Raw genomic sequence first — 26,708 nt, 5'->3', positions numbered from 1 at the left:
TCACTGTAGTTTCTCCGGTGGCACCACCTCCATCAGCAGCTGCAGATGCATGGTGATGGGTCCTGAAGAGGCGGAAAACATCACAACATAATGTCATATAGGTCACAGAAGGACCGGCTATAGTGACAGTTCATGTCAGTCATGTTGGTCACTTCGATGTTGTTGCTCACGTTTATGTTTTTTTTTGTAAATGAATGGAGAGAGGACGTAGAATACGCACATCGACAGGTGGGTTCTGGGCAAAAGGGACTTCAGTTGGAAAATGGATCGAGCCTGCACACCATAATAATGGTAGAAAGAATACTTCTTTATTAATTTGTCTGACCGTCAGAATAAATAAAGAAGTATTTTTTGTACCATTATTATGGCGAAAGTTGCTGCTCTACAAGCTGTACAAGTGTAAAGGTCAGTAAGAAAGTCAGTCAGATTAAAAAAAGGTGCAGTCGGTTTCACCGTTGGGAGGCTCGCCCTCTGAAGGTGACTTGAGCCAGTTGAGTCTACTTTTGCTATTTTTGAATGAAATAAAATGGATGAATCTGATTTGTTCCGATGCGGTATAGGCCCCCCACCCATCCATGCTCCGTGCATTTTAAAACAACCTGTGAAGTTGCCCGAACGGCCAAGGCTCCAAGAACAGTCAGAAATGCTGTTTCATGGTATTTATTTCTCCCCCAAAAACTCCTCCACCAAAGTCCAGTACAGGTTCAACAGGACAATAAAAATAATACTGAAAAATGACAAAACGAAATAAACACTTGAGCAAACACTACTGAACAAAACCCAACAGGATAAGAGCTCTCTTCAGGCTGTACCTTGATCACACAAGGCCCTGTAGCTCTCCCTCAGGGATGTTACCTGTGTCATGGCCCACCTCTAACTAACTAGCCTGTCCCTGCAGCCTCCTTTAAATAGGAGTGGATCCTACCACTGGGCACAGACTCAATTAGCAACATTTCTTCTCAAATACTTCACCAATATAAATACTTCCATCAACAACACCTTGAATAAACAGTAACCTAAACATTCTCAATAATGTGTTACAATTAAACAAGTATAAACAAGCATGAACTCAATGACAAATAATCAAAGCATAAGGTCGAGGAACACCCCTCTCCTGCCTAGCACTTGGCCCCTTCCTCATCAAGGGAAATGCCACCAGCAGTGCAGGAGAGATAATTAGCAAACAATCAGTGAACACAGTTTTCCCTACACAAGTTTAAAACATTAGTCCTTAGCATGTTATAGAAAGCAGTTTCACGCAGTGGTGTGCACAGACATTTAGAGGGGCAGGTGCTCAAGTGAAAAAAAGGGCACCTTGTGCAGCGCATTTTGGGGCGGGAACCCATTTTGGTGCTTTAGCTATTGAAAAATAGCAGATCTACAAGCTCATAGCGCGCCACCGAGTGGCGCGCTACGAGCTTGTAGGTCTGCTATTTTTTGTATTATCCAAGAACCACTGACATAGAAACATAGCTGTAGATTGTGGGGGCCTAAATAATATAGTAGAAGCGTTTTTTTTTATCAAGATTTGATCAATGTCACCATGGTCCACACACTACAAATTAAGAAAAAAAAAAGTTTTTTATTATTATTTATTTTTTTAGAGCACATCGCCAAAAGGGCAGGGGGTGCTCTAGCACCCCTAGTGTCTACTTGTGCACGCCACTGGTTTCACGTGTCTTTGTATATATGGCACGACGGGTTGCCCCGTGACACAACCATTAAAGTATAATTTTGGGGCAAATTGGGGCAAGTCATGGAGCGAGCCGACGACAGAACTTACTCATGAGCTTGCGTGCCCAGCTGAACTTGTGATGGATGAACAGGTAGTAGACGAGGAGACCACTGAAGATGAAGCTGGCACAGTAGAGGTACTCCCACTCTGGTTTATCTATGATGGGGGCCAGGACCAGGTAGCAGGAGATTACCACCACTAGGCCTGCTACCACTATGGGCACCTGGTGAGGGGCACGCACGCACGCACGCACGCACGCACGCGCGCACGCACGCACGCACACACGCAAAAATAAGGTTAGAGCTGGGCCATTTGATTTCAAATCAATATCACGATTATTTCTAACTTCTGTCTACAGTATATCAGGGTTCTGGACTGATGATATATTGTACAGAAGTCTATTTGAACAAAACAGAGGCATGTTGGATTGGCAGGTCTCCTCCGACTGACTTAAACAATGTGACAAAATGATACATATTTTAGAAATAAGAGCGTGGGAAGAGCACAAGCAAGGTACCACGAATAACTGCTGCCAGACGGTATTGGTACGTTTGCTCCTACCCTTATTGTCCTCTCTCTGTCTGCCCTAAAGAACTAACTTTGACTGGTCTGTGGAGCTCCTTCCTGGTGAAGCGCATGACGATGAGAGCGAGGGCTGTCAGCCCATAGAACACCCACTGTGCAAAGCTGAAGTAGTTTATGAGAGTGTTGATGTCTGAGGGGATGATGTAGCAGATAGCCATGAGTCCCTGGAAACAAGCACAAGAATAGATTACAATCAGATAAATGTCGTCAAGGATATCGTGTGTGTGTGTGTGTGTGTGTGTGTGTGTGTGTGTGTGTGTGTGTGTGTGTGTGTGTGTGTGTGTGTGTGTGTGTGTGTGTGTGTGTGTGTGTGTGTGTGCGCGTGCGCCGGACGTGGATATATAACGCCACAAGGCTGGCTCACTTGATAAGCATGCTAAACAGTGATGACACGACTGTCAGGGAACTTGCTAGATCTTCTCTGTTTCTAGATATGAAACTTCATAAAGTGCCGTCCTGGCAGCAGAGGGCGAGCCTAGTTTCTTGGGGTTTAGAAGAAAGCCCCACCTTAAAATGGACTCACATGCTACTGGGTTTGGGCCGTGTCGTCAGATTGGCCTGACCTCAATGACCTCTGTGCGAGAACTGGAGTATCTCTGTGCTGGGTACTTCGACCTGACTCTGAATCTGTAGCAGTTTCTGAGGACACAACTGTTCGATCTCAGTAAGGAGTACTGTAATTGATACGGAACACCATGTATCACCAGTCAATGCACGGAGGTACCTTATAATGTTACAACAGCAAAAACAACAACAACACTGGACTGGTTTAAAGCTACAGGGGAAGCTAGCTTGCCTTCCCGATGCAGACCACACCGTATCTCATACAATATTCAAAAAGTATGCAGTTGATGAGGATATAGTCACCTTTACAGTCAAAGCCAGATTACAGGTCCTTTCAACCAGACTCAAACTCTCTCTGTGGTACCCTAACACGTTTCCTCCTCATTGTCTGCACCATGACCACACTCCAGTTACAGAAACACTGTCACATATTCTTAATGGCTGCTATGTATATAAGGGAATGTACATTGCTAGGCACGACAGAATTGTTGACCTATTAGCTAAGGACATAAGTTTATATGTTTCATCAGCTGCCAAAATGTATTAAGCAGTCACGTGTTTCAACTGCCATGTTCATGCACAATAATGAAAATGATGCCTTTTCAGAAGTCACAGCTAATACACCAGATATTGTTGTTGTTGTTGATGAGGACAGTAGAGAAGTGACCATTTTGGAAGTGGCATGTACATTTGACCACAGTCTGAAAGAGGCATTCCTTACCAAGGTGCTTAAGTACCAGCGTCTTAAGGTTGCTATTATACAGCTTGGCTACAAATGTAAACTAGGCTACTTGTGTTCATATTTGGAAGCCTCGGTAATGTCCATAAATCAGTCGTGAGGGGCCTGCAGATTGCAGGCATGCCCAAGCCGAGAGCTAAGGCATCGGCAAAATTCAGTTCAGTGTCAGTGGCAGTCGAGAAGGCGATGCTTTCTGTACCCGTGATCTGTATCCTGAAGCACTTGTTCAAGCTTGCACATCCACTATTGTTTGTGTGCAAGAAATTCCTTGTAAAATGTGAATGCAAATAAAGATGTTAAATGTGTGTGTGTGTGTGCGTGCGTGCGTGTGTTCGTGTGCGAAAGTATGTGGATGATGAGTTTGTTTTCTAGTGAACCAGGACTCACATTGAAGAGCAGGGCAGGTGCAGGGGTGTAGTGCTTCACACTGATGTAGGACAGTATCTTGATCATGTGACCCTCCCTGCCGGCCACGTAGGTCAGCCTGAACACACACACACACACACACACACACACACACACACACACACACACACACACACACACACACACACACACACACACCAGCATTCATCTCACTTCTACTTCCATTCCAGCATTACTTTACAAACTTCTTCCTACTCCTTTTTCGAACACAAATATAAGTTAAAGAACCACTTCACCACTTTTCAACCTATCTTCATATAATAGGTCCTAACTAATAATCATGATAAAATGGCATAATTCTTTTCTACTCAGTCTTTGTCTCATAGGAGGGCTGTGGGCAGTTCAGAACCACCAGTCCACCAGTGACATCATCGTTAGGCAGATTTGTTTTACAAAAATGTTTAGATTTGTATTATCGTGAGAACGATGGCTTCCACTTTCGCATTACAACTTTTCAGGACTAGAAAGCCTGCGGTTTCTATTAGCTTGGATTCCCCATCGATGATGTCACTGGAGGACGGTTTCTGAACTGCCCACAGCCCTCCTATGAACACAGACAGAGTAGAAAGAAATGTTATGCCATTTTATCATGATTATTAGTGAGGACCTAGTATATATATTTCTTTGTTAAATAATCAAATGTTCCTTTATTTGTCTTTCATCATTTATATTTGAATGTAAAAAAAACAAAAAACAACTTTATGACAGTGAGAGAGATGAGGTGTGCGTGCGTGCGTGCGTGCGTGCGTGTGTGCGTGCGTGCGTGCGTGCGTGCGTGCGTACATTCAAAGAGAAGGAACATGCCTAATAGTTGACTACGTATAGACACCATTTGGCCAATCATAGTCGACTATAAAAATCCTTAGTCGGGGACAGCCCTACTATTAGCTTCATAATGCATATTCCTATTCAGTATGCTCTGTACCTGCCGGCTGTGAAGCAGCTTCCGTTGGCTGAGCCGAACGTGGAGAAGACGACGAACAGAGGAACCATCCAGGACAGAGGATAAAACACTCTGTCACCAAAGGTCTAAGGGGTGACAAGCAATCCTTCATTATTTTGATGAGAAAACTGGGCTGTTTTAGAGCACTTTAAACAAACATTCCCAGGCCAAAGTGCTCTAAACAAACATTACAAGTACATAGACTTGGCTGCCTTATTACGTAATTCCAAAAGTCAGTCATTGAGGGGCTGGCACCCCTCAATGATGAGGCTTTAATGACATTAAGGGTGCACTGCATCTGGTACAATAACAGAATGAATCATCCAATCCAATCCAAGTATACATCTACATTTATAAGACCAGTGTCTTCAGTATATCCATGCATACGTCAGACCTCATTAACTCACCAACATGTTATTGAGTTCCCTGTTACACTATTGGCTCCTTTTAATCCAGAAGTGATGGTTTTCATGTTTACGTTTCTATTATAACCACAATGCACCCCTGAACAGAGAGGTATGTCATACAAATAAACACAGAAATGAAACAATAAAAATAGTCTATCTTTGCTATTTTACGGAACATTTTCCAGTTACCAGAACTCAGGCTTATAGTATACCACCTCCTGAGTTGGGCCCAAATTAGGTTCTGAGAACCTTATGTGAAAAGGAGCCATAGTGTATGTAAATAAATCCACAGCCAGTAAATTATGTTGCATGGCATGTTTCACTTAAAGGTATATTCAGTGATTTCACTTAATTCAAATATCACTTATTTTTTTGTTTTGTTGTGATAATCCTCCCTACTATAGAGTGTGCTGACCATATAAGGAGTTCCTCCCTGTCCCCAGTTAACCCCTGGGGGTCAAAAAACCTTAGGTTTCGTTTTTGACTCTCTATCCTGATTGGACGAAAGGCTGGGTCCCAAGCCAAAAACGAAACCTAAGGTTTTTTGAGTGAAATCACTGAATATACCTTTAATTATTGTAGTCCGAAAGAGCCATACTGCATGCATTGCTATCTAACACTCTTTACTCTTATACTATTACCATGCCAACCCGCTCCTTACCACGGCCACGGCAGGAGACTGCAGCAGTTCAGTGGCCGACATGACGGTGAAGTAGGAGATGTTGACCAGCACATAGCACACCGACACCAGAGGAATACCGATGAGGATGGCCAGAGGCAGGTTCCTATATCACACAGCATCATGCATCCACAGTATATTATGGTTAAGTTAAGGCTTGCATATTAGCAGTCAGACACCTATACATGTGTTTTAACATGTGTCCTATAGGTGTGGAGATGGGTGATTGTAGCCTGGTTAATAAACCAGACCGAATCAGCCGTTGGCAATAATAAATTCCATGCCGGCGGATTACGGTTTGGAGAGGCTCAATTGTACGCCCATTTCCTACACCAGAGAAATGGGGCGGCCAATCGGGACACGGTATGCAATATGGGCGAGCATTGGTACAGTGACTTTCAATGCTTGAGACCTTTGACTCACAGTAGCTCTGACCAATTGCGTCAAAGAGAAAATGTTTCAACCCGCCCCCCTGGAAATGAAATCCAAGCTGAGCCTCCCCAGACTAATATCCCGCGGTCCGTGCGATATTAGTCTGGTTTATTAACACTACGAAGTCTGAAAAAATTTCACTACTACTCAGTCGGCTGAACGGTCAAGGGGACCGTGTTTTTGGTGCGATTTGATTGGCCACTCTCTCCCCCACACGTCCCTCTCCAGCTGGAGAAGACATTGTTCAAGCCTGCATCCCATTTCCAACGAATTAAATCATAATATGTTTCTTAACACATGTTTTCACTCCTAAAATGTATAAAACTAATAATAGGCCTACATGTGAAAAATATATATTTTAACGTTGCCCGTTAGTACTATATTGCAACATGCCTTTTGTTGTTCTTTTTTTTCCTTCCAAAAGAGCAAAGATCACTTGTCTTTTCTTGTGTGTTATCGATGTAATTAATATATGTGACCCCACGCGATGTACAGACTGCTTGACTAGGCATGTAAACATGACATAATTGTATTAATGTTTAAGTGTAATGATGTTATTGACCGGATTGTCCGTAGTCCTCCAGCCGTTAGCTTACAGTTGCTAATATTATAAGCTAACAACATTACTAAAGCCAATGTATTGCATTAAATGCGGCCTGTCCGCGGTAAATTACTTATACAAGTGAGTCGCGTTATATCTACCTAAATTACCAGCCAAAGTACATTCCAAATAAACAATTATTAGCCACGTTATGTTGTTATATCAGTTTAATTAATAAAAACATCGTTCAGAATACGGCCGTTAGCACTGTGAATTCAACATCCGGTGAGGAGAGGATACGGATCGTGTATGTGTTGTGTATGGAAATCAGCGCATACGGATGTACCGGATGTAAGCCTTGCACACTAAATGCACACTAAATAGCCTTGCTAAATAGCCTTGCACACTAAATAGAAAGCCTGCAGCCTGGTGATACAAAAAATAAACTCCACACGTGAAATGCCACTGCATGTTGAGGAGAAACCCCAGCTCAGCTGCTGTTTATAACATCGAGCAGTTATTGAATTCATGAACATTTACATGCTTCCCTGAGAGGGAGAGAGAGAGAGAGAAAAAGGAAAGTTCCACGGATCTGGTCGCTTGCAGAAAAGTTTACAGATAAAGAAGGAGCTGAACTATTTTGACTGACAAAGAGCTGGCGATATTTAGCCTATATGCCAGAATAGGCTGTGGCTGTGCTGTGAAACAAATTCATCCACAGCAGCAGGCCTACATACGTTCCACGTCGCTTGCAGAAAGAACTGTTCTTTTGACTGACAAAACATTTAGCGGTTCGGGAGGTCTATCTGGTTGGAATTATTCCAAACACTTTTTATTTTGTATCGCGCATCGGCAAGCGTTCTCGCTTCATGGAAAGTAAATGTCGGGTCGAGTCTAACCGAGCATTCAATAATAATAATAATAATAACAATGATAATCATTGTATTCATATTCCTATTATCTTATCAAAATAATAAACAAATTCCAAGTTAATTAACCATCCAAACGTATATGATTTAATTCGTTGGACATGGAATGCAGGCTTGAACAACAACAACATCTCCAGCTGTCTGTTTGTGTGCTCTTTTTTTTTCTCCACCTTTTTTCTTTAGATCATAACTCGCTCATTTTTTGCTCATTTAAAAAAATTCAAAATACCATGTAAACTATGGAATTGGGGCTTTCATTTGGTATATAAGGCGCTATATAAGGCGCTCTCTACGAAACGATATCAAGTGAAAAGGAAATGTCGGGGAATCACCATTAACGTCACCATTATCAAGCAGCGCAAACAAAAGACGAGAGGGGGAGAAAGGGTGACGGCGGTCGATTGGGCCGATTATAGTCAGACTGAGTAAGAGATATATGCCTAAAATCATATTTACAAAACGTTTCAAATGGAAAAAAAAACAGAGATGATTTCAATCGAATATTTAGACAAAGTCATGCAAGGGGAACTTTCTCTGGACTCCATGGGCTAAGAAAATAAACGTTGAAATCTCAAATTCGGTCAGAACGGCTGCTCAGACTTCCTAGTGTTAACCAGGCTAGGGTGATTGGTCAGCTGCCATATCTTCCCGAGGGTTTATATGGTAGGCCTATATCTCACCAATCATGCACAAGTCTGTACTGTTATCCCACTATTTATCCCACTGCTTTGCGGGGGGGGGGGGGGGGGGGGGGGGTATCCTAGTTTTATTTCCTGGATTGTATATATTGTTTATCTCTCTCTTCCTTCTTAACATTATATAAAGGTATAAAGATTGCAGAACATTACTGGATAAATGAAGCTTTTATCACCTGTATGGATCTTTCAGCTCTTCTGTTATGAAATTCAGCTGATTCCTGCAAAAAACACATTTGGTGTCTCATACGGCATTTTAATGGACACTATAAGTGAAGTACACACAGACGAAGTAGGCTACCACAGAACTAATAGAATAGAGATGTACTTACCAACCATCATAAGCCCAAAGTCCGTTGTAAAATGCAAGTCCAATGGCTCCAAAAGACACTTCTGATCCTTCAAAGGCATTTGACAAATTCTGTGTGTTTCCTGGCAGTAAAATACATAGTACAGCACATTTAGCTGACAATCATGAATTATTATTTCGACAAAAAAACTGTATGCGCAAAGTATACAAATTATTCAGGGTGATTTGTGTAAATAGGTGGTTTGATCTTCAATTTGACACAAAAGACATATAAAACATGTGATATTTCAATTAAAAACTTTCATCTGATAGCAATCATTGCTAAATTGTGAGTGTTTGTTCAGTAACAGGAGTCTCCCCCTGTCTCTCCAGGTCTTTAGGACAGTGTGTGTTTGAGCCTGTCCGGGTAGGTCAGTCAGACCCCTTTTCCACCGGTTGGTTCCCAGTGGGAACCGGTTCAGTTCTTTTTGGTTTTTAGTCCATGAGCCAGAGATCCAACATTTGTGGACGAACTATACACTATATTAAATTGTTTATAGGATCAATACAAGTAAATAAATACATGATAACCCTTCCACAGTAGTAGCTTTTTCATATTTTCGATTATTTTGCATATTTTCCTACATAATGCCTCATTTGCATATTAAAAAATGTAAAATTTGTAATACAATAAATCATTGTCTTCGTGTAAGTACTCAATTGGGGAAGTTTCACGGTGATAACAATCTAATATAGGTATGGTTTTGCCCACTCAATTCAGAATTAACGTTTCAATTTTGGAGCTCTGGCTCATGGACTAAAAACCAAAAAGAACTGAACCGGTTCCCATTGGGAACCAACCGGTGGAAAAGGGGCCTCAGTGGAGCACTGCTGGCCTTTAAGACAATACGGTTTTAGACCACGCAGTTTGGGGTTCAATGCCAACTCTGCAGTAGGCCTACTGTAAGTACTGGGAGCTTCATGGTGGGATGCACAGATAGACGGACGGGAATGAACACATCCAGGCAAAGAAGTAAAATAATTGTGAATATAGGAAAGTGGTTTCCAGGGTGGGGTTCCAGGGGGTCCCCATGAGCAACATGTGTGGTCCTTGACATGAAGATGTTTGAGAACCACTGATATTATAGCAGCCAGAAATGCCCACCTTGGATCAACAGAACAATGCCAGCTCCCACTATCATGACAATGATGAGCAACTTGGCTGCAGTGAAGACGTTCTGCACATAGTTGGCCAACTTCACACTGAAACAGTTGACCAGGACAATCAAAACTGACAGGAAATAAAGAGAACAAACAGTCAAAATAATTACGAAATGAAATCTCTGAAAGAAGCATGTGTTTTTTTTTAATTCAACTTTTAATCGATTTTCTAAATATACTTCTGACCGAGTGACCAATTCACAGATGTCACATTATATAGTCCAGGGGCCAATACTGATATTTTCACAAATTGGTACCATTTTGGTGGCCGCACAATTTTGGTATCTTTGTGTTCCTACATGTCTCTAGTTTATATTTTGGTATGATAACCCTTCCAATTCAGTAGCTTAAAGGTATATTCAGTGTTTTCACTTAATTCAAATATCACTTATTTTTTTGTTTTGTTGTGATAATCCTCCCTACTATAGAGTGTGCTGACCATATAAGGAGTTCCTCCCTGTCCCCAGTTAACCCCTGGGGGTCAAAAAACCTTAGGTTTCATTTTTGACTCTCTATCCTGATTGGACGAAAGGCTGGGTCCCACAGCCAAAAACAAAACCTAAGGTTTTTTGAGTGAAATCACTGAATATACCTTTAATGCCAGTTATCACTCTTTAAACAAACCTACCCCCTATGAAACTGTGATGTGTGTATATCCTTTATATGACTTCTAGACAATACTTTTTGGAAACCAGTGGTCTTATAAAGAGTTGATCCTAAGGTCATTTTCTCAGTAGAATCCATTTCTGCTCACGACTTTTTTGTATTGTGCATATTTAATTAGATAATTTGCATATTTGAAGATATTAGTGGGAATAATTGCACGATCAATCAAATTAAAGTTGAATATGTTCAAAAAGTATAAAACATACGTGGAAACAAATAGTAGAGATATTTCTGTGGCCTTCTGGCAATGTACGCAAGAAATCTGGTGCTGATCGGTCCAACGGTTTGCGAGGTATTGGCCGTAGCAAATGTATACATCATTTGGCTGTAGACAGAGAGACAATTTTGGCTCCAGGCTTTACCCTGAATGTAAACAGATGATCTTAAGGTAGTTTTCTCAGCAGAATCCATTTCTGCTCATGACGTCTTTGTACTGTGCATATTTAATGAGATAATTTGCATATTTGAACAAATTATTGTAAATAATTATACAATCAATACAGTTAAATATTTCCAAACGTCTGAATTTTGTCAGGAGTCGCTTTCCCTGAATGTATGTGGGGATGACTGATTTATCCTGTGTACATCAATAGCCTTGATGCACAACAGGTGCGTAGCCACACCTAGCTCTGGGCCCAATTTAGGCCAGGTGTGACCGCTTGAATCAACCCCATCCCACCACAGTTTGTATGTTTTTTGATGTCAGCAGCAGCTACTTTTTAGCAGACTGAAAATACTGGCTAACTTTGTCCAACATTGTCATGTGGCAATTTTTTGTGTGGTGCATTTGATGCGTGATAGTGTTGCTGATTGATGGATTGCCATACTTAAATCACACACGACTTCCAATATCCCTGAACTGGTGCATGGATTACAACCATTAGGTAAGTTTTCTGAAAAACCTATGTTTCTATATCAGTGGTTCTCAAACTATTTCATGTCAAGGACCGCCAGAATGATATGTATTTGGCCACAGACCCCCATCTGAAAACATGTTGTTCCAGGGAAGCCCCCAGAAGCAAAGATTTGAGTTAAAAACGTTAGTTAAGAGATAGCAGATCTACAAGCTTGTAGATTCTTTTTCAATAGCTTCAAATTTGAAATACATTGACTAGTACTAAAGCAGATATGCATATGCCTTGCAGGTGTGTGTACTGTACTTTGGCCAACATTGTACTGTGCCAATTTTGTGTGTGGTGCATTTGATGAGTTGTGTGGTGGCTATGTTGCTGATTGATGGGTTGCCATACTTAAATCACACGCGACTTCCAGTATCCCTGAACTGGTGCATGGATTACAACCATTAGGTAAGCCATGAATTAAAATGTTTGAAATTTTAAAATTGAAATACATTGACTAGTGCTAAAGCAGATATGTATGTGCCTTGCAGGTGTGTGTGTGTGCACAGTACTGTTGGTAAAGTACGATACCTAAAATGGATAAACCTTGGGACCAGAATCCTACACCACAGAAACGTACAAAGTTTACCTGCATCATTCATTGCACTGATGATGATTCAGAGCCAGCAACATTGCAAGGTCTGGAATCCTGGAAAACCCTTCTAAAAGCTGCAAAAATAAGACGACACACTGCACTCTTGGAGTTAGCGAAGGGCCTGGGAAAAAGTGAAGTACCACATATCCAGTATCATCGGAAATGTCGCAGTATATTCACCATGAAAAAATGTCTTGATGCCATCTTAAACAAGGATAAAGAAAACCAAGAGCCTACAAGAAAATCATCTAGAGATGCACCAAGTACTTCACAAGTATATGAAAAGATATGCATTTTCTGTGACAGCTCAAGCAAATACCTGCCAGGAACACGTACACGAGATCATCTCTCACAGTGTGTGGAGTTAAGAGCTGATGCCAAGGTCCGTGAAGTAGCTACAAGGAAACTTGATGAAAAGGTTCTTGCAGCATTGAGTCGAGACCTTGTTGCAGCAAGGGGACATTACCACAAATCATGTTATAGACTCTACACAAAAAAAGAGTCTACCGACACATTTAATAGTGAGTATGAGAAAGCTGTGGAACAAGCACATCAGCAGCTCTTCACGTTCATCAGGAATGATTTTCTGCCACATCCAGATGTTATTCCATTGAAGGACCTCACATCAAAGCTTGAGGAGTTCTTAAAACATCTTGGCATTGCACAAGTTAAACCATCAACCAAAAAACACATCCACCGAAGGTTGGAGCGTGAGTTCATAGGGTCACTCAACTTTGTCAATGATGAGAAAGGTCAGATTCTTGTCTACTCAGACAAGAACCTGTCAATTGAAGCTCTGGTGAAACAAGTCCACAAGTTGAAACAGGACCTCAAGGCTGCAAGAGCTGTCACAGAACAAGATGTCATCACAAAAGCGGCCATGGAATTGAGACACAGTATCAATAAGAAAGATGGCCCCCAAATATGGCCACCTGACACAGAACACTGCATCATTCCTGAACCAATTGCTATATTCCTGAAGACACTGTTGACTGGTGAGAATAAGTGTGACAATCCTTCACCAAGAGTCCAACGCCTCGTGACTTCATGTGGCAGTGATCTGGTATTTGCGGTCACATCCGGCAGAAAAAAAACACCTAAGCATGTTCTTCTCCCTTTTGCCATTAAGTCTTTGACAGGTAACAATTAAGGAACTGATTCAGATAATGAATAGACTTGGCCACAGTGTGTCTTACTCACAACTGGAAGAGATTGACACTGCATGTCTTCAGAAGCTAGAACTTGCCAAAGAAAATACAGTTCTTCCAAATGCACATCCTCATGTGTTTACAACACTTGCATGGGAAACAACGACAGAATTGAAGAGACACTCAGTGGTGGTGGCGGCACATCACATAGAGTTAACGGCATTGCTGTCCAACCCAAAGTTGAAGGACCTTTACCACAGCCAGCAGTACCTAAAATAACTAAATCAAAGAAGAGAAGCATCTCTCCTGTCCCACTCAGACTCCCAACTTATAATGCTGGACAGAGAGCTGGACCACCTAAGATTGAGACTGCAGACAGTGATACAACACATGTGACCCAGCAGGCAAAGTACATTAATCGTATATGGTTCCTCACTCGAATCACAGCTGCTGAAAATCAAACCATCAGCAGCTGGACAGGATTTAATATCCAGAATCCGCAATGAGATCAGAGATGTCCAGGATACAGTCATGTACCTACCCACTATAAATGCACCAGCAACTGACATGTCCACAGTGAATTAAATCTTGGAGAAAACACTTAATGCCATCATGCAGTCCCTACATCTGAAAAACATAGTGTGCGTCTTTGACCAGGCTCTGTTTGCCAAGGCTGCAGAGATAATTTGGAAGCAGGAGAAGTTCAAGGACATCATCGCCAGAATGGGAACCTTCCACACAAAATGCAACCTGCTTTCTACCATAGGCAAGAGATTCCAGGATGCAGGACTCGCTGACCTTTGTGTGGAGGCAGGCATTCTAGCAGAAGGTTCTGTGGCAGGAGTCATGCAGGGTCGAAAATATAACAGAGCTGTTAGATTGCAAAAGCTTGTGTATGAAGCCCTGCTACGGCTAGTATGGAAAGGCTTTCTTACATGGATGGAACAAAACCAAGCAGAAGAGCTTCACCATCTAGAGGAAGCCCTTAAGTGTATCGAGAGCTTCAAAAGTGAGGTTTGCCAGGAAACATTTGATAATTTGCTGCAGACAGAGTCTTGTCTACGTTAGAGATGCAACGATACTGATTTTTCAATTCCGATCCGATATATTCATTTTGAAATTTCCCGATATCCGATATTTGCCGATCCGATATTTGCTGTAGGCTACATTGCAAAACAAATAAATACAAAAAATGCATTAACTTTCAATAAGCCATTTATTAATTGTACAAATGCCTTACATTTAAATTCGTTTATGGTTATATGTTATATGTTTAACCTATAAGAATAAGAAGTGTTTAACCTGTAAACCTTAAGGAAATGGCAACCTGTTAATTAATACTATGGTTTATTATTATTATTATTATTATGTGCAAAGGTAAATTTTTACCTCTAAAGTGATGCCTGCATGTAACCTGTTAATTAATACTATGGTTTATTAATAATAATAATAATAATAGTAATTATTATTATTGCTATATACACGTGGTACCTTTTTACCCCTAATGTGATGCCTTGAATCAGCTGCGCTATCATGTGACAAAAGCCTTGACCCTTACCGACAGAACTCGGGGAGAAAGAAAATACCTCAGGACGTTTGTTATGGCGCTAGCTGGTGTTGTGTTGCTACTTTAGTTTGCAAACTCTGTCTTTGTCTTAAGAATTGCACTACACTTACAATCTGAGTCAGTGTTTGAGCTTCTGACAACAATGTCATGGTTTGATAACTGAGCCAATCATCATCGTCAAAGCAGCATTTATTTCAATGGCAATAATAAAGTTACAAAGATTGAATCACATAGCGCTAAACAGCACGTGTGTGCAGTAAATATATAGCAGAAGAATGGATTACAAGAGCAATCTCATCACAACAATGTCAGAACGCAGCTAGATGATAGGCTCCACCACACAACTGAACTGCGCAAGCACTTGACTGATCCGTGCAAACTTTATACTTTTATTACTGTTAAGTCTGTAAGTGATTCCATTCTCTTGCATATTGCACCTTAGTGGGGCTTTTTTATATAGTCTCTGTTTGCAGTCTGTACATACTGGAGGTTGGATTCGCTCACTGCACTGTCTGTGCAGGACGGACTGTAAACATTAAACAAGTGTCCCCCTCCTGTATCGGCGCGTGTATCGGTGGCATCAAATCCGATCTCCGATACATTAATTAAGCTTCCAGTAGAACATCCAGATGTTTATGCCAACTTCAATCAAGGGGGATTTGCAGTTCAAATCGGCAGCCATAACCCCTTTGGGCGTATGCCTATTGATCAAACGATAGAAGAGACTGTGAACAGAGATACACAAACTCCTGGCGGAACAAAGGGCTTCAGTCTGAATGAGGGGGCTGTGACAAGACACTACCTCACATCTGAGTACAGGAGCAGATACCTCAGGCAGCTTCGGGAGATGACTGGTAAGAATGAATCCAACAACTGCAGTCATCCAGACCTACACTTGTCAAGAAGGATGAAGCTGATGTCCAGTCACTTGTTCAAATGATGGAGACCAGCTGGATCAGCCCTTTCGATCCTGACCAAGAAAACCTTGTCAGTTTGTCCACTGGCATTGCTGCACCTCCAGATGTTGCTAAAGACCTTCTTGAAGCCCATACAATTGGGGAAAATGCTTATGAAGAGTTCAAGCTAAAGAGAATGGAGTCAGACAGCCCTGAAATAAAGTTTAATGACAGGATTACCAAGAAGAAGCTGAAGACCTTCTCAGACATTGGCAAGAAATCACGTACCGTTTACAACAAAAAAAGAGGTTATCCTCAAGGCTGACAAGAAGTTGTTTGGGCAGATTCTTGTTGCCGAAAGCAGGCAACTGCACATGGATGAAGTTTTAGTCCACCCACTTGGACCTTTGCCTTGGGCCCTGGCTAACAGTGATGGGTCTCTTCGTAAGACCAACAAAGCAGCTCTTGCCAGGGAGTTGGAGAAGCTTGTCCCCCCAGCAGAGGCCATCCCCGAGCCTTCAGCCACTATCATAGATGGAATGAGCCTGGTCCAAAAAATAAATGGGAATAACATGACCTTCACCCAACTGGCAGAATCAGTAGGCCTATTGGCTCAAGTTATGCATGAAGGTGGTCAGAGCAAGCGCATTGATGTTATCTTCGATGTTTACAGAAAGATGTCCATTAAAGATTTGGAGATGGCAAAACGAGGTGTAGAATCAGGCATTCAGCTTAGGTGCATTGCGCCTGGCCACAATATACACCAGTGGAGGAAGCTTTTGCGTAGCTCAACAAACAAAACACAAATCGTCCGGTTCCATGGTGGAAGAATGGAAAGATCAACTTCACAAGATAAAGGACAAAGTGCTGTATGTTACCTGTGAGGATGCCTGTTTCAAACTCACAAGGGAACATTGGGAGGAGGTTGCAGAACTATCGAGTACCCAGGAAGAAGCAGACACCCGCCTTCTACTGCATGCTCAACATGCAGCTGAATCAGGCTTCAAGGGCATTGTAGTCACAGCAGAGGACACAGATGTCCTGGTCATATGCATTGGGATCAGCCAGAGAATTCAGTGTCCCATGTACCAAAAATGTGGCACTAAAAACCGTACAAGGTTCACTGACATCAGCAAGCTGAGTGCATGATGCACTAGGAGATGGAGTTTGTGATGCTCTGATTGGAATGCACTCCTTTACAGGCTGTGATACAGTCAGTGCCTTCACTGGACGTGGAAAGTCAGCCATGCTCAAACAACTGAAGACTAGCAAGACCTGCCAAGACACCTTCAGGAAGTTGGGAAGCTCTTGGGAGGTCTCTGATGAGCTGTTCAAAGATCTCCAAGAGGTAACATGTCGTATGTATCTGCCTTCCACAAGTACAACTACAGTCAACACGCTTCGCTACCATCTGTTTTGTGTAAGACGTGGAGAAGTTGACTCCAGTCAACTTCCCCCTTGTGAAGATTGTCTCTTCATGCATGCCTTACGGGCAAACTATCAGGCTGCTATCTGGCGGCGGTGTTTGGAGAGCAATCCCAGTGTACCACATCCAACAGATCATGGATGGAAGTTTGATGATGGGGATCTGGCTGTGGACTGGATGCGAGGTAAACCTGCACCAGAGGCTGTGTTGGACCTGCTGTCTTGCTCATGTAAACGCTCATGCAAATTAGGAGACTGCCCATGCCTTGGAAATGGTCTGAGATGCACAGACATGTGCAAGCTGCAAACCTGCAGCAACCAAGCAAATGAACTAGAAGAGGATTTACACATGAATGATAGTGATATGGACGATTGTGATTAAGTTTGTCCCATTTTTTTTTTTTTTACGAAAACATGATTATTATTATTTATTATTATTATTCAACTTTTAAGCACATTGGCGACATATTCATTGTTTGTTGACTACTGGTTTAAATCACATGGAAGTAAAAAATATAACTAAATCAGCCATCTATGTGTGTGATTTTATGGGGCTAACGTTGCAAACCCCTAATTTGATTGATTGTATAATTATTTACACTAATTTGTTCAAATATGCAAATTGTCTCATTAGATATGCACAGTACAAAGACGTCATGAGCAGAAATGGATTCCGCTGAGAAAACTACCTTAAGATCATCTGTTTACATTCAGGGTAAAGCCTGGAGCCAAAATTGTCTCTCTGTCTACAGCCAAATGATGTATACATTTGCTACGGCCAATACCTCGCAAACCGTTGGGCCGATCAGCACCAGATTTCTTGCGTACATTGCCAGAAGGCCACAGCAATATCTCTACTATTTGTTTCCATGTATGTTTTATACTTTTTGAACATATTCAACTTTAATTTGATTGATCGTGCAATTATTTCCACTAATATCTTCAAATATGCAAATTATCTAATTAAATATGCACAATACAAAAAAGTCGTGAGCAGAAATGGATTCTACTGAGAAAATGACCTTTGAAACAACTCTTTATAAGACCACTGGTTTCCAAAAAGTATTGTCTAGAAGTCATATAAAGGATATACACACATCACAGTTTCATAGGGGGTAGGTTTGTTTAAAGAGTGATAACTGGCATTAAGCTACTGAATTGGAAGGGTTATCATACCAAAATATAAACTAGAGACATGTAGGAAGACAAAAATATAAAAAATGTACGGCCACCAAAATGGTACCAAAATCTCGCTTGGCCCCTGGACTAATACATACACATACATACATACATACATACATACATACATACATACATACATACATACATACATACATACATACGGACGCCTCTGCCTTGCATAGTCCCCAGTGAATAGGCAGTTGGCCCTTCACTGGTAACCTTATTTTGGCCTCATTTTAAATATATGAAGGTATTGCGGGCAGGGATTTTTACCAAAAAGCCCCCCCTTTTAATATACACACATACATACCTACATAGATACATTTCAGAAGTTTTAGCAGTTTTTAAGGACCCACTTTTAGGCCAGTGCACCAGAGCAAACTTTTGCCTTTTTTTAAACCCTACCCATTTTAACCAAATACATACATACATACATTTTACCATTGGGTTTTAGAGTATGGTTTAGGTATGCGGTCTAGCTTAAACTTGGACTCAGGGGGGTGGACGCCTCTGCCTTGCATAGTCCCCAGTGAATAGGCAGTTTGCCCTTCACTGGTAACCCTATTTTGGACTCATTTTAAATATATGAAGGTATTGCGGGCAGGGATTTTTACAAAAAAGCCTCCCCTTTTAAAATACATACACACATACATACCTACATACATACATTTCAGAAGTTTTAGCAGTTTTTAAGGACCCACTTTTAGGCCAGTGCACCAGAGCAAACTCTTGCCTTTTTTTAAACCCTACCCATTTTAACCAAATACATACATATATACATATATACATACATACATACATACATACATACATACATACATACATACATACATACATACATACATACATACATACACACATACATATACACACCCACACAGGACCCACGGTTCTCCAGAACCACCACCACAAAAGGCTCTGGTCAGGCTCTGCCAGTGGGCCTAATCAGCCTAAATCCCCTCACCTGTGCAATTTCCAGCCTCTGCCTCAGCCAATTGATTGCCATGGCAACCCCACACCTGACAATTGATTAGAACTACTTCACCACAGTCACAGTCAGTCAGTTTGACTTTGCCCTCTTCATACACAGGCAGATACAGAGATCTCCATGTGGGAGCCGACGGGCTGACGAGCCGACGGGCACCTGTACGTGCCGACGGGCAGGTACAGGTCTAGTGTACAAGATTAAGGAAAAGAAAATGGTGGCCGTGGCCCATAAAAAAATGGTCTGTGACCCGCAAATGGGTCCCGACCCACTGCTATATCCCCCGCTGTTTATTAGACAGGAAAACTGAAATCAGGAAAGTTGTCCACTCACATATGGCAGCTGCGGACAGACTCTTGGTGACGAGCTTGGGAGGCGAGCAGCCGGGGTAGAAGGGTGCAGAGGCGTATTCTGCGAAGCTGAGGGAGATGATGGCGAAGGAGGAAGGCTTCAGGACCATGACCGTGGTCCAGGAGTACAGGTAGGCCATGATGGAGCCGAACGCCTCCATGAGGTACGGGTACTCCCCGCCCGACTTGGCGATCATGGTGCCCAGCTCCGCATAGCACAGAGCCCCTGCAGGGACGCACATACTGTACATATAAACACACAGGAATACTGTATTTGTAAGACAGCGGCGGTATATTTACTTGAGTGTCTGCACGTTACTTCATCAATTGTATCTTTTTGATTCTTGACTTTCAATTCACTATACATTTCAATAGACAAAGGTATTGTATTTCTGACTCCGCTACATTTCTTGGTAGGGAAAAGGTACGTTGTGAATGTGAATGAATTAACCACTTCAGCCGTGTTTCAAATATAGTGAAATTAGCAGCAGATCTACAACCTCACAACGTGTCGCGATGCCATTGCACTATTATTTGCGATACTTAAGTACACAGTACTTAAATCAAGTATAAATTTGACAGAGCAACTTTCAATTGTTGTAGAGTGATGAGGAGAATATAATTTACTTTGACTCACACTGGAGTTGAGTATAGGTGACTTTGCCCACCACTATCTAGATGTAGATATCCATACAGTATTAAGTACCCACATGTAATAAAGACAAGCCGAAAGCAATATAGTATAGTATATAATATAATATATTATATGGTTTACTATAATATAGTATAGTACCTCATATGCAGAGTGAGTCTGACTGCAAGGAGTGTTGGCTACAGCTTTACATTGACACATTTTAGGCCCAGGAGGAAGAAGATCCATGGTGTTTTGTGAAAGGATCGAACAGCACTTACTTTTCATAAATACATTTCACTTGACTTCACAGTAAATCCTCTAGCTCTTTCTGACTTGTGGGATTTAACACACTAACCTAGTATTCCACAAAGATCCCACAGATCAGTGGGGAAATTCATAGCATTTTTCCAGTGGCCAAAACCTCTTAATATAAACTGAGCCGGCCCGGCCCGGTGAATTTCACAAACGCAGACTCACTAGAACACAATGTTACAGTAAGCTCCACAAACATAAAAAAAAAACAAGAACATCCGTTTATATCGTTTCACTGGGTGTTGGTCAGATTGAGGTCATAATGGCATAAAAACACTAACTTGTTTTATGATTAGTTATGATATTATCTGAATCATTTACGTTTACGGGAGATTGCTTCATATCACACCCCGTGACACGTCACGCTATATATGGCCATATCCATATATGAAGATCACAACACTGACCTCATCTAATCCTGGATAACCATACATGGAGACCGGATCATCACCAAGATCTGCATGGAGCCGGCCAAGCAACTCTTGTTGACCTGACCTCATCAAACCCTGTACACTCAAGACACGCTCCATATATGGCCAGTAAAGAATTCATTCTGTATGTTGATCTGAACCCCCATGCCAAAGCGCCAGCGCTCGCCCAGCAGTCTCTCCCGTCTGCCATCACCCAGGCGGATGCGTGCACGTGACCTCGCCCTTATAGTTCGCTTCTCACCCTCACGGCGTCTTGCTGGTATTTTGATGTCAATACTTATCCATCCATCTCCTACCACGTATCCGTCATGACCCGGCCAGAGGTAACAGTGCCGGCCAGCACAGTTGGCTCCACAGTCATCCTGCCCAGCTAAAGTCCTGGAATTTCTGCTAAATAAACAACTCAAGGCATTTTTTTTTTCAAGTCACTCAGTATTAAGTCTGCGACAATCTGGATTTAGAGCAAATCACTTCACAACACTACTGTGTATTTCTATTACACTATAGTATCCGCTTTAGACAGTATAGGTGCTGTGCTGCCCTTTTTTATACTATTATCTGTCAAAAGAAATGCATACTTACACAGCTTATTAAAAAAGCAGCGATTCCCAACCTGTGGACCGGGACCCACTGGTGGGCCACGAGAAAGAAATTGGGACCCGAAATAATTGACCAATTTATGCTTTGAACCGACCCGTCGGTCACACCCTACGAAAGTGATGTCAAAACAACAGAGAATGTGTCATTGGAGGACCTCCACCGACAGCATTGCGTATATCATGTGACCATTTTCCTGGTTATTTTAAAGGGATTGTGACATAAAAAAATGGTTTTGGAATTGTTCTTATTTTTTTTTTAGGTTTTCTAATCTCAATTGCACCCAAAAAACATGAACTTTTAACATTTAGTAGATTTTCTGTGATCTGGGGTTTTCTGGCTCAAACAGGTGCTCTGATTTGCCGGCAGATTGTGATGTAAGATCCTGCAAATCCCATATATGTCAATGGGATTTGCCAGCAGATGTCACTGTTTTCACTGTGTTGCCTGTTTTCATTGTAGCTCAAAAGGCTTCCAAACCCCAAAGAAAACTTCAGACCACAGAAAATCCACTGAATGTTCAAAGTTCAGGTTTTTTGGGTGTAATTGAGGTCATAAAACCTAAAAGAAAAAGAAAAAGAAATGAAAATGAATGTCATAAAACCTTTAAACCATAAACACAGTCCTCAGCTTTGTTCCCGCATGTTCCCTCCACCTTTAACATATTCCAGAGAAATAAAGATTAAATTAATTCATCATTCATTGATCAATAAATGTGAGATTTTCTACGGTCATAAAATACATAGGTTAAAATCAACAAAGATAAATAAAGGGCTCTAAACAAACATTAAAAGTCCATAGACTTGGCTGCCATATGACGTAATTCTTTTAAAGCCAGACATTGGAGGTGCTATAGCAGCCCCTCAAAAAAGGAAAGAAACAGTTAATATAACAAAGTTATATGTGGTTGCGGGTGCATGTGTCTGCGTGCGTGTATTGGTACAGTATACATACATACATGTACAGTACGTGTGCATGTTTTTCTCACCAGCGTTGTTTTTGGCAGCAAATTTCTATTTTAGTTTTAGTCATAGTCTCCTGAATAGTTTTCACTTAGTCTTAGTCACATTTTAGTCACCTGGAGTGTATTAGTGTAGGTCTATAGTCTGGTTTTTCGGTGGTGCGGTGGTCACCTAACCACCGAAAATCCAGACTATGCATGAGCCTTAAATGTTATAAGATTTTAGTCGACTAAATCTACAGGTGATTTAGTCGACTAAAATGTATTTTTGCGGGCCTTGCCGTCATAATGACTTATTTTACACTTGCTGAAAATAGCCGATCTACAAGCTCACAACGCGTTGCGCTGCGACGCGTTGTGAGCTTGTAGATCTGCTATTTTCAGCATGCAACCAAGTGTAAAATGACTTATACTGGATCTCTTGTCCACTAGTCCCTTCCTAACATTTTAGTCTAGTTTTTATTTGTTGACGAAATTGTCAGTATATTTAGTCTTAGTTTTAGTCACCATAGCATAGTTTTAATTTGGTTTCCATTTTGTTTTCTTCAGTGGAAAAGGTAGTCTTAAGTTTTAGTCGACGAAAACAACACTGTTTCTCACCCAGAGTGGCCAGCACCCCGCATGCCGCCCAGACCAGCAGGGAGGGTCCCACAGCTCCGCTGTAAACCAGCACTGCCTTGGGAGAGATGAAGATTCCTGAACCGATCATGGTCCCCACGATCAGACAGATACCACTCAGCAGACCCACCTTGAAACACATAAACACGCATGCATTTGCACATATTTTAACACACGGCCTATACTGTACACATGTGCTTATGTGCAAAGCGTGCGGGTGCACGCCACGCACGCACAGACAAATAACCAACCCCGGTCAAAGGTCTGGGGGGATTTATTTTATGCATTTAACCCCTTAAACCCTACATTATATTTGTTTTATGTCAGTTGAGAATGTCCGCCAGTGAGCAGGTTGGTATGATACATATACAACTCCAACAGTGTGTTGTTGTTATTTCTTATTTTGACATTATATCGAGGAAAGGCAGGAAAGGTTATGACATTGACATGGAAGACATTTATTGAGTTGTGAACCCTGGATGTTGCAGTGCTGTGTCTTGTTCAGGATATCAAATTAATTAAGTGTGTATTTTCAGTTGGTTGTGTTCCGCTGCTCAACCTTAATTATTTTGTGAAGAGTGTTTGTGAGTTCAGGCAAAATATTGAAGTATTTCACCTAACCTTGGAAAATAATGTCTGGCTGATATGTTCATGAATTAATCACTAAAACTAATGAGGAGTCTGTTCTGCCAATAAACTGACCTTAGCAGGCAAGTGGAAGCACTGCAGTAGCTTAAATCGTATCTTTGAAGAATCTATATATAGACAATATAACAACATTTATAGCCAGCTTTACCTAATATGAAAACTGTGAATATGGTTTGAATGTGTAACATAACATCTCATTGTGAAGTCATGTAAACGTGAATCCTTCCCCTAACAAAGCTGATGTTTTCATAGAGGTCACTTAGTAACCAGGCATCACAAACAGGACTACTCATTCACAGAAAGCTCGATTGCTGTGATTCTTTCATTTGGTCCAAGTGAAGTTAGTCAACATAATATGTTGGAAGCTTGTAGCTGTCTATAAAGACCCTGTCCTGTCTTAACAACATCCGTATTCTGGGACACGTTCACAGAAACTTTGCTGATCTAAAAAGCTCACAGCGCGCCGAACCGCGGCACATTGTGAGCGTGTAGATCGTGTCTTTTCAGCGAGGACATTTTGATGTAGAGGGAAAATAGAAAACTCACTAGTAAACAGAGCCCAGAGGGACTCCGGTCAACCAAGCACATAGGTTTTAAAGGGACACTTCACCCTTTTTGCAAAAAAATATATGTTAATGACGTTTAGAAGCTTTAGATCACTTTCCTGGGGGTATTAATGTGTGTAATATGTTGTTTTAGTTATTTTAGATTGTAGCAGTGAGCCTGTTGTCTCTGATGTCATGGACACTGGTCTCACTACCTTCCTGGACTACAATTCCCATAATTCTTTGGTGCACTGCTCCTCCTTGTGGATAGGGGGAGAGCTGTCTTACTGAGACAACATGTAGTCCAGGAAGGAAGTGAGCCCAGTGTCCATGACATCAGAGACAACAGGCTCACTGCTACAATCTAAAATATCTAAAACCACATATTACACACATAAAGATCTCCAGGAAAGTGTTCTAAAGCTTCTAAACGTCATTAACATATATTTTTTTGCAAAAAGGGTGAAGTGTCCCTTTAAATGGTTTATGCCTAAGGGCCCAAAGGTTCTATGCAGCTGTCTTTGATTCAGGGCTTAAGGGACGTCCTGGACACCAAAGGGTTAATGGGTAGTAATGGTGTGGGTACTGCCTGGTACGCAGCCCCCCCCTCAGCTGGGGAGGGGGAGGGGGGGGTCATGAGAACCAGTGCACGTGTGAACATCTTGTGAGTCTCTTTCTCAGGGGAACTCCTTCACTTTAACACATTCTGACCTGAGATCAGATTCATAACGAGGTTTCCGCTGGACACACACTGGTCTGATGAACCCATTCTGACCTGAGATCAGATTCTAAAAATGTCAGTCGCTCTTCGAGTTTTCAAAAAATAGCAGACCTACAAGCTCGTATCGCGCCACTCGGTGGCGCGATATGAGCTTGTAGATCTGCTATTTTTCAATAGCTAAAGCATGACATGATGCTGACACCAAAATGGGTGCCCGGTCAGAGTGGGTTAATACTGCTCACTCACTTTCACTCACTCACGCTTCAAATCTCAGAATCGTGTGAGCGTGTGTGTGTGTGTGTGTGTGTGTGTGTGTGTGTGTGTTCTTACATCGTCCTGTAGGACGGTGGCTTTCCCAGGAGGTTGTTCTGTGGTGGGAGGGGGACAGGACACGCCCATACCCTGGCCGGCGATGATGCCATTCTGATTGTCCCTCCTCTTTCTCACACTGCCAACCTCCATGTTACCCTGCTGATGAATGCACGCACGCGCACACACACACACACACACACACACACACACACACACACACACACACACACCCTCACACACACACACACACACACACACACACACACACACACACACACACACACGCACACACACACACGCATGTACACTCACCCAAAATCCAATAGTCACATTCATCTTGTACGGCATTCGATGTCAGCTTTGTTGCTTTTCGTTTACCATGTAGTTTAAATGATATATAGAAGATTTAATGAAATCTCATCAACAGAACTATTTATATCATGGCTCACACAGCAGCACTGTGTGTGTAATAATAGGTTTGAGCATCTGATGCTGATAGTGATTTATCTTCTCATACAGTAGCAAAGACGTACAGTATACACCAGGTATTTCATACATGGGTGAGTCATGCTTTCCCAACTTGCATCATTCCTGACCTGCATTGTTCCAAAGTGATATGCGATTATGCGATAAGTGATTAATATGCAACATGATTATTGTGAGAATCTTTATTTTGCGATAAACACTAATAACTATTATCATCCAATCCCTATATTATCCCATTCTGACCGGGCACCCATTTTGGTGTCAGCATCATGTTATGCTTTAGCTATTTAAAAATAGCAGATCTACAAGCTCATATCGCGCCACCGAGTGGCGCGATACGAGCTTGTAGGTCTGCTATTTTTGAAAAATCGAAGAGCGACTGACATTTTTAGAATCTGATCTCAGGTCAGAATGGGTTCATCAGACCAGTGTGTGTCCGGCGGAAACCTCGTATGAATCTGATCTCAGGTCAGAATGGGTTATACTCAAGCAGGCTGGTACCAGCGGGTACTGCTACTGCACTGGATACTCACTAACGATGAAAA

At 41.8% G+C, this 26,708-nt stretch overlaps 1 protein-coding gene across 1 annotated transcript; it reads right to left on the bottom strand.

The window, feature by feature from the left end:
- On the bottom strand, positions 1-25,822 carry slc7a9 (solute carrier family 7 member 9; the record flags this gene model as incomplete). Its single annotated transcript, XM_083759169.1, has 12 exons — positions 25,696-25,822; positions 23,434-23,581; positions 19,882-20,124; positions 10,130-10,255; positions 9,008-9,107; positions 8,852-8,896; positions 6,061-6,184; positions 4,975-5,078; positions 4,011-4,107; positions 2,335-2,484; positions 1,784-1,958; positions 1-62 (listed from the first exon to the last, which is right to left on the bottom strand). The coding sequence occupies exons 1-12, from the start codon at positions 25,762-25,764 to the stop codon at positions 1-3; spliced, it is 1,443 nt and encodes a 480-aa protein (XP_083615295.1). The 5' UTR covers positions 25,765-25,822.
- Between the last annotated feature and the right edge of the window lie 886 nt (positions 25,823-26,708).

Source organism: Protomyctophum parallelum (genome assembly GCF_964188405.1).
Source record: "Protomyctophum parallelum genome assembly, chromosome: 2".
Taxonomy (NCBI): domain Eukaryota; kingdom Metazoa; phylum Chordata; class Actinopteri; order Myctophiformes; family Myctophidae; genus Protomyctophum; species Protomyctophum parallelum.
This window is presented reverse-complemented; position numbering and strand designations above follow the sequence as displayed.